This window comes from Acartia tonsa, chromosome 6, assembly GCF_053477335.1.
Source record: "Acartia tonsa isolate MP-2025a chromosome 6, ASM5347733v1, whole genome shotgun sequence".
Classification (NCBI taxonomy): domain Eukaryota; kingdom Metazoa; phylum Arthropoda; class Copepoda; order Calanoida; family Acartiidae; genus Acartia; species Acartia tonsa.
This window is the reverse complement of record NC_137265.1, coordinates 43,360,471-43,381,551: the sequence shown is the minus strand read 5'-3', so window position 1 is coordinate 43,381,551 and position 21,081 is coordinate 43,360,471. Positions and strand designations below refer to the sequence as shown.

The 21,081-nt window shown below is 32.7% G+C and overlaps 2 protein-coding genes across 3 annotated transcripts; both read right to left on the bottom strand.

Moving 5' to 3' along the window:
* Nucleotides 1-93: 93 nt before the first annotated feature.
* On the bottom strand, nucleotides 94-9,277 carry Rep (Rab escort protein). The gene is made up of 18 exons (XM_080164985.1): nucleotides 9,142-9,277; nucleotides 8,698-8,775; nucleotides 8,272-8,362; nucleotides 8,095-8,133; nucleotides 7,473-7,676; nucleotides 6,966-7,117; nucleotides 6,348-6,482; nucleotides 5,941-6,060; nucleotides 5,439-5,610; nucleotides 4,092-4,161; nucleotides 3,656-3,719; nucleotides 3,174-3,284; nucleotides 2,698-2,787; nucleotides 2,168-2,227; nucleotides 1,642-1,777; nucleotides 1,252-1,328; nucleotides 736-843; nucleotides 94-379 (listed from the first exon to the last, which is right to left on the bottom strand). The coding sequence occupies exons 1-18, from the start codon at nucleotides 9,145-9,147 to the stop codon at nucleotides 224-226; spliced, it is 1,869 nt and encodes a 622-aa protein (XP_080021111.1). The 5' UTR covers nucleotides 9,148-9,277; the 3' UTR covers nucleotides 94-223.
* LOC145322740 (uncharacterized) lies at nucleotides 9,177-20,582 on the bottom strand. 2 transcript variants are annotated; one of them, XM_080164987.1, is made up of 16 exons: nucleotides 20,081-20,582; nucleotides 19,710-19,782; nucleotides 19,354-19,468; nucleotides 18,933-19,040; nucleotides 18,628-18,675; nucleotides 18,322-18,440; nucleotides 18,145-18,209; nucleotides 17,832-17,877; nucleotides 16,807-16,879; nucleotides 16,530-16,635; nucleotides 16,180-16,257; nucleotides 14,847-14,942; nucleotides 14,186-14,385; nucleotides 13,696-13,790; nucleotides 12,875-12,943; nucleotides 9,177-9,534 (listed from the first exon to the last, which is right to left on the bottom strand). In XM_080164987.1, the coding sequence occupies exons 2-16, from the start codon at nucleotides 19,780-19,782 to the stop codon at nucleotides 9,494-9,496; spliced, it is 1,332 nt and encodes a 443-aa protein (XP_080021113.1). In that variant the 5' UTR covers nucleotides 20,081-20,582; the 3' UTR covers nucleotides 9,177-9,493. The 2 variants fall into 2 exon arrangements, with proteins under 2 accessions (XP_080021113.1, XP_080021114.1); XM_080164988.1 differs by having other exon boundaries at nucleotides 18,628-18,669; nucleotides 20,081-20,527.
* Nucleotides 20,583-21,081: the final 499 nt, after the last annotated feature.

The window sequence follows — 21,081 nt, the reverse complement described above, 5'->3', positions numbered from 1 at the left end:
TGTCTTTCTATAATAAATAACTATTATTATACTTCGTTTAAAATTTCATTATAAGTATCATTTAAACACATGTAAAATATAACAAAATATGAGAAATTCCTCACCCTCCCCTCATTTAATATCAATATTTTTACAAACTAAAGAAATTTTAAAATAAATCACAGATTATAGAGTAAAGTAAATTATAGGAATGAATAATCATGAAAATTTTAAATCTTGTAAATTAACTTTCCATATTTTTATCAATATTGGCATTCTCTTGATTTTTAGCATCTTCTTCTTGAACTTGCATACTTTCTTGGTTGTCTTTGACAGTGGTAGATGCATCATTGGATGTATCTTCCATCTTTTCAGAGTTTTCAGTAGCAGTTTCAGGACCCTAAATGAAGATTATGAATAATAATATCTCCAAAAATCTATGAATTTTAAATACTGCTAGCTGCAAAACGGTTGTACAAACATATTATGCCTGCACAGTACACCGTTTTAAGCGGAATAAGAAGTCCTACAAATAATTTGGCCAAGATACCATAATGCACAGGGAAATTTTTTTTGCGCATTTATGTGCACTCCGAGATAATTGTGCATTATTTATTAAGGAATATTCTAGATAATTTGTAGAACTTCTTTTGTAGGTTAAAATTTTGTGTGAGTATACTCTATACGTTTTTCCGTTTGGCCGTTAAAAACTATAGATTTTTGGAGATATCCAACCACTATGATTTACTAAATTACCTTTTCCTCACTATCATCCCCGCCAATAATTATTTCCTCTGGGTCCGGAGCTCTGGGTAGAAATTCATCTTCAGGATATATCTGTTTATAGATTAGCTCCGCTTCCTGCCAGACAAAATAAAACTATCTTTAAAATGTTTGATATTAAAGTTGAATATTTTGTAACTAACCAGACTCATTTACACAGACACATGTACAAAAAGAGGCTTAACAAATGCTTTAAAATGCTGTTTACGCCAGTGAAGGCCACTAGTAGAATAAAATATTTTTTAGTATAAAAAGTTTTCTACGCCAGTAGCGGTCTTTAGCGACACATAAATATTTTAAGGGCTCCTTTTTCTTCGGGGTGGTGGTAATCTCCCCCCAAATAATTATAAATCTTCTAGAACCTATGAAAAGCTACATTGTAAAGGAGAACCTTACCAGTCCAGTGATTAGGGATATCCTTTGATACAGAAAGAGTAGACAGATACACGTAGATCCTCTTACTTTACAATAGTTTTATCAAGTTTCCTGTAGGGCTAGATCAAAGTCTAATTCTGGCCTAGGGCCGCTTGCTCTGTACACATTTGACAGACTTGTTGAAACATCACCTAAAAATTAAGGGGTTAGGGTTAGGATAACACAATAATAATGGAAGTTTGATTAATCTACACTACCTAGGTATACCTTGCACTATAATTTTTTTGATTATTGATTATCAAATATGGAGTCTCTGTCCACTGTTATCATAGTTGATTACTTATAAACAATCATACACATACACAATGATTATTTCAAAGAATTTCCAAATTATTACGTTGTTATTTATCAATCTAAAACATCTTTAGCATGTTGTACATGCGCTTCTTATAAATAAAAAGTTTTACTTTTCCTGAATTTTGAGCTACGAAACAAATAAATTACCTATTCTTGTTGTCTGTCTAAAGCTCATTGAAAAGAGGAGAGAATCTTTAGGAATAATCTCATCAACTTTGTGTAAACTATCATTCTCGTTGTCATCTTCTTCATTGGCAACATCAACACTGGTTGCATGTACTATCTAAAAAAAAGGGAAACTATGTTCGTAAGTAGCACAGCATTTTTTTGAAAGTTTATGGTAAAACAAAAAATTAACTCGTCTGCAAATTGAAAAGTTTGGAACTGTTTGAATAGATTAAACAATCAAGATTTGATAAAAGTCCTCAAAGTTTTAGAGGACTTGGTTTTAAAACTTTGGAGTACCTTTAATTTACAATTCAATGTTCCCTCCTTTCTAATGGTAGCAAAATGATATTAGGACCTTTTAAGTAAAAATATATATTCAAATTACCTACAGAATAAGTCAGGAATAGATATATTTTAGAAGTCTCCAATGAAACGAGTTTTATCTTGACACTAGGTCAACTGGTGACTGTAAAATTTAGGGAAATATGTTTCGACTAGTTTTTACCTGTAATCCTTTTGGACACGCAGCAGTGCCAGGTCCCACTTCAATGACATGCACTGGTTCCTTAAAGAAAATACAATACTAAATCACCATAATAATTTAGATAGAAAGCTCAAATTATTGCAGGTTTCACGGTTGAGCGCTCGAATGACAACAACAACCCCCACACCCCCTGCCTCTTTCCTCTTCTCTTAAATAATGAAATTGAAAATATGGTGAGGAGGGTGGGGGGAGAATTTTTTGTTTATTAATTTAGGTCAGATTTGGTTAGATTAAATTTGGTCATGGGTAGCACCGAAGGGCCGGATCACCGCAGGATCACACAGGATTATGGCCCTCCGCAGGGGTAAAGCATAATAAAATCTCCCCCCCACCCCATCCTAATTCTTATTCATTTATTAAATCTGGCGGGTGGGGGATACATTGCTCGAAATGCAAAACACGGGAAAACACAGGTTTCTCAATCAAAATAAACACAGAGAATAAACATATGATTCACGCATTACTAAATTTCTTGATGATGGCAAAAGTACCTTAAATGGCAGAGATAGAAGTGTTATTTGTTCTTTATCAGCTGGTAGCACAGAACATTCTGTCACATAAATTCCTCGTCGCGTTGTAACCTAAAAATAACATGCGGCAATAGCGTAAACATTATAATTTGCAACTTACTTGATTGTAGTTGCCAAGTTGGAGAGGTGAGAAGTTTTAGTCTTATCCAAACCACGTCGTACTAAAGAAGTAACTACTTTTTCTTACTAATTTGTATTAAAGGGATAGGTAGGTTTCGGGTAAAATCCGTAAAGGTTATGTGTTATAATTTAAAAACAGTAGTAGAACAATAAAAATTTATGTTAACTTTTTTTTTAAAATTTGTCTATAGTTCTTTACAATAAGAAATACACATATTTAGTGAATATTATCGTTCTACTACTATTTTTAAGCCTTAAAACACACACCAATTCGGATTTTACCCGAAACCTACCTCTCCCTTTTTAAAATTAAATACCTGAGTTGCGCCGCCTTTGAGAATATTTAGCGGAGTTCTATTATCTGGAAGGACTAGATAGTCACAGTTGATTCGCTTGCCCTCAGTAATTACGCCTACACACTTGCCATCCTACGAGAAGAAACTTTTATTTATTGCATCGTATTATAGACTAGACAGCTTTCCACGGATATTAAGAAAAAATCAATTATTTTTTTGAAAGCCCTGAGTGGCGAATGGCCCGGTCAAATCAAAACTAACCATTTCCCTCAAATTACCTTATCGAGCACGGAATCCCACAAATTATTTTGAAATAAATGAAAAAAAAGAGAGGGGAGAGGGGTATTTTTTCTCTTTTTAAGTCAGGCTAGGTTAAAATATATTGGGTGGGTACAATGGTTATTTGTCCTTGTACTTTTAACACGTACATTCTAGATCTACTAGGTGTCTGTAAGTCATAGAATTTAGATATAATAGAAAAGTGAAACTTTTGTAAATATTACCTTAACAATAAGATTTGACATGTTACGTCCTAAGTAGTAAACTCCACCAAACACAGCACACAGTCTAAACAAAATAAGAGTTCCTTACCGTAAATTGGACAATAAATTGTTGTACATTCTAATAAGGATAAACAAAATTACCCTTTTGTAAAATGAGGTCATTGTTTTAAAACGTTTGGACGCTCCTAATATGAACCAAACAATTAAAATATAAAAAAATAACTAAAGTTTTAATCCAACTAATGAGAAAACGTGTATATAAAAGTTTGTTTACTATTGCAATTTACAATACAAAGTCCCCTCCCTTCCTTTTGGAAATCAATTACATCAAAGAGGTTTGTATCCCAAGATCTCAAAAACTACTAAACCTACCAGCTTATTCTCTTGGGAAATCTTGATAAAGAACCTGGGCAGGTTTTTATCTATTTTATCTCACCTACAAAAGGCTTGTGGTAATTCACCAGTTCCGTACATTGACCAGAGGAACGGAGTGCTCCCAAATCTACCTAAAATAATAAATTCTCATTCTCACATAAACGACCCCTTAAATAGTGGATGTAAATATTCTTTTTTTCTCCCCCAGGTAGTCATTTATTTCCCCGAGGTATCATTTTTTTCCCTGGTATCATTTTTATCCCCGAAGTAGTAGTAGCAGTAGTAGTTGTAGCCATGATTCTCTGAAGTTAGGACTCAGATGCACACGGAGACTGGGTGTGAGAATCCTTTGGCCAATCTTAGATTGGTAAGCTTCGCGCACAGCTGATTGTATTCTATGTTACATTACAAGCTGACCCGCAATTCTCGTGGAAGCTACTCAATTATTACATCACCCTGGCCTAGAGTTTTGGCAGGTGTTCAATATTAAGCCACCCTAATTAATGGCACTCTCATACGAGGAGCATGGATGAGGGAAAGCATGGTTGAAGCTGCTTGATTTGTAGAACCCTAACTTCCTACAAATCTCCCCCCTTACAACCCTAGGGCATCTTAGGGAAGGTTGCGTGATCATAATCTGACAAATTGCGACAGCATTTGTCAACCAAGTGCAAAGTCTATGTGGGGACTTGAACTCGGTTTCTCCCAACCACAGCGTAGTGCGCTAACCACTACACTATGGGACACCCTTTAGAATTTTTATTAATTAATAAAAGAAAGCATAATTACCTCGGGGGGAAAAAATACTACTTCGGAGAAATAAATGAAAATTAAAAACCAAAATTAAACCACATTTTAGCATAAAAAATTAGTTTTTGTATAAATGAGAATGATATTCTTATCCAGGTTTTTGTGAATAAATGATGAGCTATCGCTCCATCATTTATTCCCTCGGGCAAAAAATATTCATTCCTAAACAAAAAAAACTGGATAGGAATACCCCATTTTCATAAGTAGCGCAACAATGAAAAAATGACAACATTAATCAGTTAAGTCATAATGATCAGTTCATATAAAAATTTTAAAAAGTAATATTACGTCTATTTTGCTTGTTTATTTCGTTATCATTGTTGATAATTTGATAATGAATAATTTGAAAAAATGTTTCCCCCTGCCCCTAAATATCTTGCTATAATTGTAATAGCATATGTGAAAGGAAATTACATTTTTAATGGCGATAAAGATAAAGTAAAATTAATTTTACCATATATCTTTTAAGTTTCGCTGATCAGTATTAGATTCAATAAAGCCATCATATACCATTACCAACCAATCAATCAATCAAGTAAAGTCATGTACAAAGTGAAACCATAGAATAATCAAGATAAGAATGGTAAATATTTGTTACCTAGACTAGAAAGAAACTTGACTGTTTGTTCCAAGCCCTCTCTGATCCCAGCTGTAGGGGTCACCATGGCTATCGAGTGCACCACAAAATGTATCAAATTTTCTGTCAAATTTTCGCCGGCCAAAAATTCTTTGAAAGTCTTGTGTTCCTTACCCTCCAGAATATCTTCTATCTAAAAAGAATTGAATATTAATTCCAACTTACAAAGGAAATCTATTTTTTTGTTTAGTGGCTGAACGACTGAAATCTATATTCCCATATCACTAGAACCTGCATAACAAAGCATTAAAATAATCTGAAATATGCTTCAATAATGCAAACAAAACTTGAGACACAAAAGTTCTAATAAGTCATGTTTTTCGCGCGTTTTATCTAGCCGCATACTACGTATAATTAGTCGTCTTGTCTAATCTATTCTAAAGCAGGCATATAAGAATGCAAATTTTACTAGATGAGAAGAAACATTTCACGTTTACCAGCCCCCATAAGTGAAAACACGCACCTTTTCATTGACACAAAAGCTGAGAAACTTCATCAGAATTCTTTTCTCGACGACAGTAATATGCTTGGTGGCAAAAACATCTGATCTTGAACTCGGAACATGTTCCAACCTGCCACCAATCTACGACAAAAAAAAATTATGTTAATAAGTAGCGCAGTAAAAACAAACTACGAACACATTTTTTTGTGGTAAGTATAGTAAATTGCTAAACAGCAGTACAGAAATTTTTTGACAATTAGAATGTTGAAAGGTTGTCAAGGTATGGGCCTCAAAATGGGGTTATTTATCCATACCTTTAAAAAATACCCTTTAGAGGAGGAGGGGTGTTATGTGCTTGCTATGTGCTTCAAGGGATAGCACCAAAATCACTATATGCCAAAAAAATATAATTTAATTGCAATTCTGACCTGCGTAAGAACCCTGGAAACAGATTTGAACTCTGTGTATCTTGAGATATTTGAGGAAATAAGAAGTTCCACCATAGCACCTCGCGCATATAAAAGCCTAGGGCTCAGGTCCAAATTAAACCTTCGCGTTTCTTCCTAAATAAAACAAATATTAAGGAATTATTTGAAAGAAAAAGTGCGTCACAGCTTTTAGTATAGAAGAAAGGGTATTTTTTTCTAAATATGACGAACTTAACTACGGGTTTAGACTTGACTAATGTTATGAAGAAACTTTGCTTTTTAAATCATTCAATGAAAAAAGTCAACATGTTTACAAAAACTACGGAATTTTAGTAAAATTTCAAAATTGTACCTAACTGTATCAGGCACCATCATGCACTGTTCGAAATCGATAATTCAATTCTAACATGTCTAAGTTAACTATAAGTGACGTACGAACCAATACATATAGAAAGAGGGGTATTTGAGTGTGTTTTTGTAAACTACTGTGGTTTCTTAAAAAGGAATTTCAAAGAAAGATATTATAGATAAGACTAAGTAGTACCTACAGACCTATCCTATTAAAAGAATAGCTACGTTACTGAGAAAAAAACACTGCTAAATATTAATCAAGCTTACCAAAAGCAATTGTTTGTTCCATTGTTTCTTTTTACTACCACCATGCTTTGTCCCTTCTTCAGTCTTTTTGGTTTCATCTTGTGCGGTATTGTCAGTATTTTCAGTTGTGTCAGTTTTCTCTGGTGATTTTGCTTCGGGTTCTGCTATACTTTCTAAATAAAAGAATTCCTATCAGAAAATTACAATTATAAAGCAACGTATCAATAAAACGCGTCATAACTAATGATGTTTTAATTTGGCTCTTCTACTGTCAGATTCATGAGATTGTAAAAGTTAGATTAGGGTAATGCCTTGAAACAAAACTGGCTCAACGTATTACCATGCACAGTTAGGACTTGCAGACAAAGATCGTGAAATCAAAGGGGATTGGTTTCCTGTAATAGTTGAGGTATTAATGCCATGGCACCTTCAATAAAGACATGGCCCCTACGTTGTTATCAACAGTCGGGTCCTCAAAGGTTTTAATCATATAAAAAGGTTTTAATCATATAAAAAATATTTCAATACCTTCCTCTTGTTGATTTTCTTGATTTTGGTGCCACTGATATTGAACCGAGTGCACACTAGGAAACTCCCCCAAATCAAATAACTCTTCTCCTTCACCCAAAAGCTCTTCAATGTATGGTTGATTTGAAGATTCTTCTGAACATTTTGGTTCAGAATTTTCTTTTGGTTTTGGTTGGATTTTGGAATCAGCCCAATCTGTCAATCCTGTAAAATATAAATTCATTAAGATTAATTCATATACAATATGCATGGCAAATTTAAAACCTTTAAGAGAAAAACCAAGAATAATATTTCAAAAAGAGATTGTCCATTCATGTAGAGATAACGTAAGAATTTACAACAAACTCTTTAAAAGCCAAAAAATACTAAAAAAAATATCAACTAATGGATTTAAAGAAGCTCTACCAGAACCTATATAAAAATCTTTTCTTTTTAAGTCGTTTCATCGTTCAAAATTTTCCTTGGAAATATCCGTCAGAAGGACACTGAGCCTTGGTTGAACATAGTGAGCCTTCGCTTGAAGGCTCAGTGTATGTCGTGCTTTGGCTCACTGCCCGTCAGAAAATCGAACTGACTTATTGTCATATAAAGCTATAGAGTGGCTATGCTACTAGAAATATACCTTGAAGAGTAAAAGATGCCCAATCGCCTCCATAATAATCTAAATCAAATAAATAAGGTATATTTTTCAAAATTGTTTTAAAAATGTAATACCTACCTATACTTTTTTCAAAATGAAATATTACAAGATTAAAGCTATCATAAATAATTTTCATATGCTTGATATTTTAATTTATACCTTGGGTATCAATATGAAGCACCGTGTGTCCAAGCCTAGAGGATGCAGCCGCTACAACACTTTCTGTCAACCCAGTTCCAAGGACAACAACCTGTAATAAGTAATATAACAATAAGAAACAATATGTTTCTAAGCCTAGAGGCTGAGTCCACTACTAAACTTTCTGCCAGTAATCGACAAACCAATATTAACTATACAGTTTACCAAAAAACCATCCATCCTATTATCATTTTCTTATCCTTATAAAGATAACAGAGAACCAGAGATGGAATCTTTAAGAAATAAGACATTTGACCATAAATTCTAATACATCCCCAACAATGGTAATCAAATTCAATAAAAGGACCCAAGGATTAAAGCCAACGAATGAAATAACGTTTCCATAAAATTTTGAGTACCAGTATATTTTTATAGCTGTAAACCCACCTGAAAATGATCTGGCAATGAGAGGCTCTGAGACATGATCTTGGCTTTGTGCAGGTGGAAACTATTCGCATTTACACTCTGAAACAAACAAATTAAACATGCTTTATTTCGGATACAATTAAAGAATGAATATTCTAATATATTATCGAAATTAAGCACATGACTTTAAAACTTTACAATAACCGCGGAAAGAATATCTTAATCTATTTAAGTTAAAAGTAAAATATAAAATCAGGGATCTTAAGGGATAAGACTATGGCCTATCAATTGATACCACAATGATGATACATAAAACAACCCCTTCTGTAGATCACAATTAGCGGTTGAAACGTTTAGACACTAAGCTCATAACCAGCAAATCATATTCAATAAAAATGTTTGGTCGACAAATAAGAAAAATGTTGAAGCAAGTGCCAAAGAAAATAACATTAAAGAAAAATTTACCTGCATTTAAAAATTAAACCAATGGCATTTTATAATTTATTTTATCTGAAACACAGCGGCAGTTCAAATCAATATGTCTAATTTTAATACAGTGCAAAACGGAAAAATCAAACAATAATTTTAAAATTGTGTTTTCTAAATGCTATATTACTTAGTTAGTAGGTCGATAATTTGATTGTAATAACTAAAATTTGGAAGAAAATAACTAAATTTGAAGTGTTTATGTAAAAATAACAAATAATTTTCAAATCCAAGCATAAAAACAGTGCATATGCAAAATAAAAATCATTAAAACTGATTCAATTTTGAATCATAAACCAACGAAATAATCATTTGCTTTTAATTTAGATTTTTAATCTCTTTCTGATTTGATCTTCTTTCTGTAATTTCGACCTAAAATAAAATTGTGATTATTTGCTTAATAAAGAAAAATATTAAGAAAATTTAATTTATTTTATTTAAGTTTCATATATGTCCAGTTAAGGATTATAACACTCTCCCAATAGAAATCACCACCGGAATCCCCCAACTAAATGTTTTTTTACGTTTTCGTTTTATACTTCAATTTTATGACGAAAGGACGGACATATATCCTATTTATAGAGTAGCTGCACTCATGTTAAGTGTTTGGAAAAAGTTTTTATCACATTTAATGTGAGAATGTTGATATTATCATATTCAAAATAAATGCTGTAATAAGCTTTAAAATATTTAAACACTAGTCTCTCATTGGACACAAAATGACGTCCAATAAGAAAAAGGAATAAAAATATTGGAAAGAAAATTATTTTATTTCAAAATTAATTCTTGGCATTTTGGAATACAAAATATAGGGGAAAGAAAATTATCTATTTCAAATTTATTTCTGGTCTTGAAATAATATTCATTATTTTATTTTAATTCGAGTGTCAACCAAAAAGAAATAGGCATGCTGTTTTAAAAGTTTGGAATAAAAATTATTATTTTTTGTCAATTCCTTTTTTCAGAGTATAAAATGAGAATAAATTTTCCAACATCATTATTGATTTCTAATTTAACATTTCATACAGTGGGTAATATTTATTTCAACATTTTTTGTCATTCAAAATCAAGTGTCACAAAAATAATAATATTTAACATAAAAAAGAAATTTTTAAAATAATTTTGTTTTCTTTATTTGTTGAAGATTTAAGCCCAAGCTTTTTCTGAGGGGGGAGACCCCCCTCAACCCCCCCTCTCCTGAGGGGGGAAACCCCCCTCGACCCCCCCCCTGACGCTCTCTTCTTTAAATCTTTCATTATTTCTGTAATTTATTCTAACTATCTTATAAATTTCAAAACATGAGATAAAAAGGAAATAATTTGCTGTACATTATTAAAAAACTTAAAAATTGTAAAATAAATTCCAACATGATTTTTAATTTTAAATACAAGAATATTTTTTCCTATATGATATGTTAAATTTAAATACAGGAATAATTTTGTACTGTGGAATTGAAGAAATAAATGCTGTACATTAGAGTGGCTTGATTTTCAATGATTTTCTAATTTTAAATGTGCTACATACACTTTCTGTCTGAACATCATATAAGAGACCAAAAAATGAAAAGAAAATATTTTGAATAATGGGGAGGCTCGCTGATGCATGTAAACTTTGAGAAAGACACTTGTGGGGAGAATTTTTTTTTTTTTTTTTGGGGGGGGGGGCAATTATTTTTCTTTCAAAGTATAGCTTTATGCACCTTCCCAATTTTGTCTTGAAGAGTAGAATAAGAATAAAAAATCTGTTTTTAAAACTATTGATCCTAGCAAGAAAAATCCATAAATAAATTTAAAAACCAAGAGATTTTACATTTAATTTAAGATTTTTCATGCTTGGATGAATATTTTTTAAAACCAATTTGATATTCTTATATTAATCAACAAGACAAATTCAAAAAGATGCATAAAGCAATACTTTGAAAGAAAAAAGTTGCACCTCCAGAATAAACTTCTAAAATTTTTAATGCATGGAAACACCTTCCCCCCATTTCCCCTCAAGGACAAAATCAATTTTTAGTAGCGAAGCTACTCTATAATTCGAAATGTCCGTCCGTCCGTCCGTCCGTCCGTCCGTCCGTCTGTCCGTCCGTGTAAGACAGAATAGGGGAAACGTGATTTTCTCGGCTCCTATTAAAGATAGACAGCTGAAATTTTTTGACAATATTCCCATTATTAAGGAGCACAATTAACTATAAAACATCAAGGGCGGTCGGACTCCTTTTTAGCAGGTTTTAGGCTATTTTTATATGTTTCACATTTTTCTCCATATCTTCAGTGTTTATGGTCCGATTTTCAAATTTTTTTTAGTTATAGATATGAGAATTAAATTTCCCGTCGTTTAAAGAAAACATCCATGACGGCCAGACTGCCTTTTTGCAGGTTTTAGGCTATTTTTGTATTTTTCGAATTTCCACCATATCTTCAGTGTTTATGGTCCAATTTTCAAAATTTTTTCAGTTATAGATATGAGAATTAAATTTCCCGTCGTTGAAAGAAAACATTCATGACGGCCAGACTGCCTTTTTGCAGGTTTTAGGCTATTTTTGTATTTATCACATTATTCTCCATATCTTCAGTGTTTATGGTCCGATTTTCAAAATTTTTTCAGTTATAGATATGAGAATTAAATTTCCCGTCGTTTAAAGAAAACAACCATGGCGGTCAGACTGCCTTTTATCAGGTTTTTGGCTATTTTTATATGTTTTAAATATTTCCCCATATATTTGGTGTTTTTGGTCCAATTTTCAAACGTTTTTTGGGATAAATACACTTTAAATCTACTTTTACGTATTTCCATCCACGATTTTTGTGCTTCGCTACTTATGGATGTTGTCATCCTTGTTTATATTTAGGTTTCTTATATGACGTTTAAACTGTAGATGTTGATTACAAATTCAATGTCCAAAATTGATCCACTCTACTGTACATTGTTATAATTTGATATTTGATGTGGGTATAAACATTAGACATAGATGGTCAATCTGACCCCATTTTTTTCTTAAAAAGAAACCTTTGTTCACTTTTTGTTGTATATGAAATACAGCCCTATAGGCAACATTATTTGCAACTAAATTTTGCAATGATATAATTTTTAGAAAGATAACTTTATTATAAGAAATTAAATCATTTATAACTAACTTATTATATGTTGTGTCATACGCTTCACATTATATGATGGAAGAAATATTTTCTTCAAATATTTCACCCAAGGAAAGCTTTAACCTAACATATTCAACAATTTATAGCTGATACATAATGTAAACAAAATTCCCTTGTGCTGTCTCTAGGTTATCTCTATTGTATAAATGAACGTACAAAAGAGGAGGAGAGAGAGAAGGAAATAGACAGAAAAGTGAGGGAGGGGGGAGGGGGAAGAAATATAGAGAAAAATAGACAGAGATATTTATTGTTCACCCTTAGATGATGTAAATTTTTTGATAGACTTTTTTGAATTTAAGAAAAAGATTGAGAATGAGACAAAACCAAGTATCGTATTTTATTAATATTGCTTATACAAGAAAGGTCATTCAAAATTATTTCACCAATATTAAGGTCAAGTGACAAAAATTTAAATTTCCACCTACTTCGCCCCCAGAGGGGGCAATAGTAGAAGGAAAATTCAAATTTTGATCACATGACCAAAATTGTTGAAATAATTTTAATATCCTTTCTAGCATTCACAATATTACGAAAATATGATAAATAACTATTACCTTTGTTTTTGGTAATACTTTCATCTTCTTTTTCACTGTCATCATAGTAACGACGATAAGGGAGGTCATCTAAAAAAGTAATGCAATTCAAATGATTTTTAAATGTTCTAGTTTTGAGAAAATACCTAAAACTTTTTTTTATAGCCTAACTAAAAATAGATCTTTTAGTCATAGGAGTGCAGTATGAAAGTGGTTATTTCTCAACTACAACCCCCCCCCCCCCCCCCCTCCCCCAAAACAAATAACAGAAAGTACGGAATTGATATCTATTCACCCTGTAAACATTCCATAAACTGATAATAAAACCATGTGCACGCCACTGCATTCAATGTATATCTTCTTATTATCTCTTATAAAAATAAGTGGATATGATGAATCTTATCCAATGAAATTTAAAATTATATTTTGGAACAGAAAAAAATGTCGTCTCAACCATGAAGCATTGCCCCTCAAAATCACGAAAAAATCAGCTGATAATGTCAAATATTTTTTTAAAGAGAGGGGTAGGTTTCTGGTAGAATCCGTAAAGGTGTGTGTTTTAAGGATTAAAAATAGCAGTAGAACGATAATATTCACTAAATATGTAATATGTATATTTCTTATTGAAAAGAACTATAGACAATTTTTTTTTTTTAATTAACATTTTTTTTATGTTCTACTACTGTTTATAACTTATAACACATAACCTTTACGGATTTTTTTTTATTCAGTTGTTGGATTGAATTTGGATTACCAACACTAATAAAAACCAAAACATAAATCATATAAAATAATACAATTAATTTACTGCCTTCCCTGTAAAATAATATTATACAATATACCTTTAGATCTACTTCTTGATCTTGAATCCCTTTTCTTCTTCTTGTGACCCCGTGACTTGCTGCTGCGCTCACGCGATCTTGACCGAGAACTTGATCTTAACAAGGGTGATTATGTTCATTAGAAACTAAGGAATAAGGATGGGCAATGTCTGGCAATATAATATTTTATATTAAACATCAAAACACCCTGTTACAAGCATTATTTCTTAAATTCTTGGTACTATACAGCAAAAAGTAAGTAACATTTCATTAATATTACAGATTGACGGGCTTACGGATTTATAACGGTTACTTATTTTTTAGTTTAATCTTTTTTTAGAAGCAAAGCTACTCTATATTTATAATTACAAATATCCGTCCGTCCGTCTGACTGTCTGTCAGACACGGATAGGGGGGAACGTGATTTTCTTGGCTCTTATTCAAGATGCATGGCTGAAACTTGTTGTCAAAATTACCAGCAAAAATGAGCTTTATTAACTTAAAACCATACCTGGATCTTGATCTGGAGCGTCTTCTAGAGCGTGACCTGCGCTTTTTCCTCCCATAGTCATCTCCCTCATCGTCACGCCCCCGCCCTCCATAGCCACCACCACCACCCCCACCTCCCCTGTAGCGCCCTCCTCTGCTGCCGCCTTTACCCCAGTGTCCACCTCCCCCCTTGCCCTTCATGCGTTCTCGTTCTATTTCATCCTAAAATATATAAGATACTTACAAAATGACCCCACTCTAGTCTAAAGTCTGAAAGGCAATAATGGCCATACCATACAATGTAAAGCACTTTAAAGGCGAAGCTTTTCTATTATTAGGATAGGTCCGTCGTACGTCGATACATTCGTATTTAACTGAAAGCTGTTTTCGTTAATTTAGGCAGGTTGGAATGGTCCTATCGAACTAGGATGCACAGAACAATATTTTAAGCAAAGCATTTCAATATTCAAGAAGTTTTAATAATGTAAGTAATAAGTATGTCCTTAAACAGTAACCGGTATTTACGCCAATTTTTTTGAACATATAAATTTAAATTCTGCTTCTTGGTTCTGAGACTCCAAAAGTGTTAAGGTTCGTTTATCACACTGTCTGATTTTAGAACTTCACTTTTTTGGATTTTGTCATCCTTGTTTATTGTTTATTAAAATTGTTCATTTACTCACCTTAAGATCACCTTGGCCACGCTTGGCCAGTTCTGCCTGTTTTCTTTTTTTCTCTGCTATCTGTTTCTTTTTCTTCTCGATATTCATCATTTGGGCCTAAATTATGGTTATATTTAACAATATGTTAGGCATGATATGCGGATTTTATGATAAATGATGAATTGTCAATTTGAAATTAGGGTTGGGCCGGATATCCGGTCTGGCCAGTTATCCGGTCATTTTCAATATCCGGCCGGATACCGGATATTAAAACTATTCGGTTACATGATATCCGGCTGATTTTGACGCCGGATATCCGGTAATTTGCCGGATATCGAACGTTTGCCAGATATCCGGCCAGAACCGGATATCCGGGTTTAGAAACCAGCCGGATATCCGGTATCCGGCTAAAAAAGTATCCGGCCAACCCTATTTGAAATAGCTCTTCATTGCTAGCCCATAAATTAAAAGTAATATACTGTATTAATCAGAAAAATACTACTTTTTGTATTTAATTCTGGTCATTGATTAATATTTTTCCTTATAATCGTTTGGCTTTTATTTAACTATTGACTATTATCAACCTTCATTAAATGTAAACATGGTGACATATTTCAAAGCTTTTAGTGTTATGCCATAGGATATAAAACTAATAATACCAGAGAGGGTTGGGGGGAAGGGAAATTGGACTGTATGTATATTGGTAAACAAAGTTTTATGAACACGTTCTCTCATTCGTTAGTTTAAACTGTAGGTACTATCATTAAATCTTGATTGGTTAGATCTAATTAGCCGTGTCCAAACTTTTCAAACATTAATATAAATATTAGTGATGGCAATCCGTCGAATTTTTGGGCCGGATTCGGATTCTTAAAGAATCCGTCAAAAAAAGTGGCGGATTCCTTACGGATTCCGGATTCTAGCAATATTTTAAAAGGATTTCTTTTTTAATTTTAAAAATTAAGTGCTACATATGCCCTAAAAATCAATGTTCTTGGTGTTCTCTATAATTCACTTCCCGAGAATCGAACCAGATTTTAAAAGATATTATAATATTATATATAATGATGAAAATCTTTGCCTTCAAAGAGGAGGAGTTGAAAGCAAAAAATTTTAGCCTACCAATTAAGAATCCGGAATCCGCTATTAAAAAACGGATTCCGGATCCAGATTCCAAAATTGGCCAAAAATTGGGCGGATTCCGGATCCGGATTGCCATCCCTAATATTAAATATACAGAATTGATAATCTATTTTATTATCTTCTTTGGAGATGTACATCATTTTATCGTCCATTGTCTTATACCTTAAGATCCCAGAATAATAAAGAAAAACTTTTAAAAACTTTTTTTTACCTCTTCAATATCAAATTGTAGCTGGTTATATTCTTCCTCTGTCATCTTGTAGAAACCTTCCACACGGAATGGGCATTCCTAAAATAATAGATTCCTATGACATAACCGCATCTAATCTATACATTACTTTGACAGTCTGTCTCCCAGTCATGCATCAAAAGATGTAACTTCAATTTTTCAAATGTTTCGTGATTTTCTTGCTTTTGCATATTATCTTTTTTTTCGTTGATATGACAACTAAACATTTGCTTTATAATTCTCTTTTTCTGTTTGTCCATTCCATGATTTTTTTGTATTTCGCTGGGTAATTATGGATGTTGATATCCTTCTATGAAAATAAATGAACTGACCTTCCACCAATGTTCTTCTGAATAACAAATTCTACAAGCTCTGCACTCACAAACTTTAGCCTCCTCTCCACAAATATTGCAGTACCGTGTCTCCTCGGGAATAGCCCTGCAAATTGATAAAATATTAAATATCGAGAGAAAAAAATATTCAAAGAAAATATTTAACAGGGGAGTAAATTCATGCAACCAAAGGCAAGATTCTCAATTTAGGAATTAGGGAAAAAATTTATTTTATCTTTGATTATGTAATCCCTGTGTTTAATATTTAATAGTTTACCTGTAGGGACATTTTTCAAAGACATGTCCTTTCTGTTTACAATTGTGGCAATCGTACAATTTCTTTCCAAGTTCTAAATAAGAAAAATTATAGAATGTACTTTATTTATAAAAATCCGCAGATACGAAAATAATAGTTATATCCAAAGTAAAGGTATGATTTTTATTTCTTTTTCAGTGGACAATCAAAACATCAATATATGGATTTGTATTTATTAAAATGTTCAGTACTATTAATTTTCCAGTGCCATGAAAGAAACTATTTTAATAGTTGGAATTTAAACTTTAAAGACATTAAAATAAGGCAAGGTGCATAATGCAACAAAGCAGTTAATTAAAGGGGGGGGGGGGGGTTAATGCAACCATCTCGTAATCAGTGATTAAATGGCACTTAGAATTCAAATTTCGATCTCAACTTTTGCATGAGTAATCCTTGGTAGGTCTATTTTCCCTAAATCGAACAAAAAGTTGGAAAAGTAACGGCAAACGGCTGGCGGCTCAGCCGTTTTGCCATTTTTTGGATATCTATATTGCAAATTAGTCACGAAACCTATCTCCACATAATACTCTTTTCTACTCCAAAACGCTATCAAACGGTTTTAGACGGTAGCTGTTGGTACTAGAAGTTTTAAAAAAGGTTATTGCTATCATTCAACATGAATTAAACCAAAAAAATGTTTTAAAAAGTTGATTCCTACGTAATTGATGATTATTTTACCCTGAAAATAGGCAAAAAACGGCTAAACGGTTGAGCCGCCAGCCGTTACTTTTCCAACTTTTTGTTCAATTTAGGGAAAATAGACCTACCAAGGATTACTCATGCAAAAGTTCAGATCGAAATTCGAATTCTAAGTGCCATTTAATCACTGATTACGAGATGGTTGCATTAAAAAAAAAACCCTTTTTGAAAGACTGAGGTTAGTATTTTTGATGGAAAAAATATAGAGCAGCTGCTTTGTATCATTATGCACCTTAATTTTTGATGGAAAAAATATAGAGCAGCTGCACTACAGAGTAAATACTTACTTCCTCCCGAACCATGTTCATCTTCTTCGTATGTATAACAATTTCCCTATTCATCATTTAAACTATAGATTTCAAGTCGGGGAGCTATTTTATGAATATGAAGAATAAGAGTAATTTAAAAATTTAATTTCAGAAAATAACATGAAAACAAAATAAAAACAAACCATTCTTAGACTATGTGAAGCTTCCAGAAGAAAAAAAGAACTCAAACAGTTTACTAGTTATTGAAATCTAAAACTTTAGGACAAAAAAACATACTACTTTAAACAATAAGATAAAAAAACAGACGATGCTATTCTATAGTTTTGTGTGCCTGTTCGTCATAGTAATATCCGTCCTCGTCCATGTACAAATATCCTTCCTCTTCTCCACCTTCTCCTAAATTATAAATAAGCTAGAAAGATTATTTTCGGTAAAACAATAAACATAGTGAAAAAGTATAACACGCCAAAAAGCAAAACATAAGTTACAAAATCATTTACAACCTTACCTTCATACCCATCATGATAATCATCGCCTCTGCGCCCTCCACCGCCTCTCCTCTTGCCACCACCACCTCGCTTGTCTTTGGGACTACGCCGGCGTGACCGTTTATCACGTGACCGAGATCTGAACAGACATGTATACTATAGAAGTAAAATAATGTTCTAAAGCGTAAAAAAAGAAAAAGAAAAACTATTTCGGATGCTATATCATATGGTCAACATATCATTATGCATATTATAAAATATTAAACCAATTGTCGTACGTAGAATTAGTAATTCAGGAAATTATGGTATAAATGATTGTTGGTTACCTTGACCTCGAGGATGAACTGGATCTTGACCTTGACCGGGACCTGGATCTAAAATATGATGAATTAAAAGTCTATAGGTATACAAAAAAAAACTATGGCTAAGATTACTAAAAATAGACAGTTTTACTATCAAATATATTGATAAATTGTGGAATCTATGTCAGTGTTACTGTTGGGTTAATCAAATTCAATTATACGGCTTTTACCACTGACATAAACACAGTATCATTGACATTTATATACGATTAATTTAGTTAAACTCTTTAAATTTGCCCTGGATAGGCAACAGCGGCCACAAAACCTACCTGCTGTAGCTTGAAGACCTTCGCTTCTTCTTCCTGCTGCGACTCCTACTTCTACTGCGGCTGCTACGGGAACCACTCCGACTGCGGGATCTTGATCGACTTCGAGATCTTAACAAAAAAAATTATTAATAATCTAATAGAATAAAAAGTTAGAACAGTGTTGGGGTTACAGCGTGTTACTACTCCAATTACAGGCATATGAGGCCCATTGATAATGTTTGAAAATGGATTTCTAATAAACAGGCGTAATTCATTAACATTAATGATCAATGTAGAATTAAAGACAAATGGCGAGCAATAAGGGGAATTAGTTGACAGATATTGTTATACTTCCTCAATAAATAGAATTTAGTCGATGGGGTTAAAACAAGATGGCTTAACATTACTTTTTTTCGCTAGCAATTGCCAAAATTCGAGCTACCTGCTTGCAGACTTAGCTTTCCGCCTTGAACCAGATTGTTCATGGTTCTGGCTGCCGTCGGTTTGGATTTCTCCCTCCTCTGCTTTGTCCAGATATTTTTCTCTTAATAAGTCGCCTAAAATAATAATATGGTACACAAAAATTGTGACAAATAAGTTTTTTTTTGACAAAAATGTCTTATAATCGGCTTTTTAAATGAGATTGGCAGCTATTTTTTTTTGAGTTGTTAAGATTACTATGGAGCAAGGACAAAGTGACAGACAAACCTCTGATATTTTTATACTTAAAGTGATCATATTTATTTTAGCGGGACACAATGCAAATCTCTTAATCAACCCTTCTCTCTTATTGTTTACCTAGGGATTTTCCATTGGCGCTTGTGCCAGGCTCGGCAGAGTCCCTAGCCTCACTTGAGGGGGCACCTTCCATCTGAAAACAGTCATTAGATGAAACAAAAGTTTTATTGAAAAAGGGTAGGTATTTTATTATGTTCCAAATAAACTGTTAAAACTCAAAAAGTAGTTTGTTAACAGGCATCAGTAGTTCGTTGCGAAAGTTATTTAATTGTGCTTATAAAACAGCAGAATTAAAGAAACAGATACAATAAAAATTAGTCAATTGACCTCATTGGAGCTAACTGTAGATATAATCTGCACTACAAATAATAAATTTTAGCAAATAATCATACTTAGCCTGTGATACGCTATCTATCAATTGTATTGAATACCTCATATTAAAACTGTCATTAAAGTTCCTTCACTTTACAAAAAGCTATTGTAAAACTAAAGAAACAAGCAATAATCTCCTAACATTTTTGTGCGAAATCGACATTTTAAGCATTTTTAACGGGGCGCTCCATTCTAAGCATTTTTGTTGAACGCAGACATTGTACATTTTTATTTTTTCCCTTCTATGCACCCAAAACAACTGCGGATCAAGGGTTTCAGTTTTTCTTGATTGTTGGGGACAAAATTTCGTTTTTAGCATTTTCGTTGCACGCAGACATTTTTCATTGATTTTCCCCTCCTATTCTTGTTTTTTCGTTGCTCGGATGTATTTCTCTGTTTTTCTTTACTGTCTTGATTATTAATATATTTATGGTCAATGTAATATTCAGTCTCATTCATCCTTAACTTTACATTGATGTAATCACACGTTTGTTTTGAAATAGCTGCGTTGTTTTATTTTGTAAGCAAAAATTGCATTTTAGCGCGAATGCCGCAAATTTTATTTGAAAGACGACATTTTAAATTCTATATTTTCTCCAGACAAACTTTCCACCTCATATTTCATCCAATTATATACATGCAACCAGAGTTTCTAGGCCAACGAATAGGATAAAATGATTTTTAACTTTGAGTTCTATAAATTATTGTCTAATGTCTCATTTTTCACTTCAAAAAATATACTTTTATTGGGGGTAAATTGTTTTTAAAGAAAACTTACAAAAGCCAATAATCCTTCCACATTTCCCTTATACCCCCACTCGAATTATTGAGCAACTTCCATGGAAGAGAACAACAAAGTTCCATATGGACCAATCAGAAATGAGGCCGTGCGAAAATCCGCGAATGAGAATCTTCGAAAATGTCTGAAATGTTTCCACCAATAAGAGATGAATGGTTTATTTACAAATAACATTCTGTTACCAGTTGTGTTTTCTTCAGGCAAGTTTTGAATTTGGACAAAATTTATACTTTTTCATAATTTTTTTACAGTTTCTTAATT

What these genes read in the sequence shown, in the direction of transcription:
- Rep (XM_080164985.1), bottom strand. An exon ending in GGCATCTTTTACTCTTCAAG is followed by an intron (nt 7,677 to 8,094) that starts GTATATTTCTAG and finishes TATATTTTACAG; the next exon opens with GATTGACAGATTGGGCTGAT. An exon ending in GGAACAAACAATTGCTTTTG is followed by an intron (nt 6,483 to 6,965) that starts GTAAGCTTGATT and finishes TGTTTTATTTAG; the next exon opens with GAAGAAACGCGAAGGTTTAA.
- LOC145322740 (XM_080164987.1), bottom strand. Translation starts at nt 19,782, where the DNA reads ATGGAAGGTGCCCCCTCAAGTGAGGCTAGGGACTCTGCCGAGCCTGGC. An exon ending in CGCTCCAGATCAAGATCCAG is followed by an intron (nt 13,791 to 14,185) that starts GTATGGTTTTAA and finishes ACCCTTGTTAAG; the next exon opens with ATCAAGTTCTCGGTCAAGAT. An exon ending in ATCAAGAAGTAGATCTAAAG is followed by an intron (nt 12,944 to 13,695) that starts GTATATTGTATA and finishes TTACTTTTTTAG; the next exon opens with ATGACCTCCCTTATCGTCGT.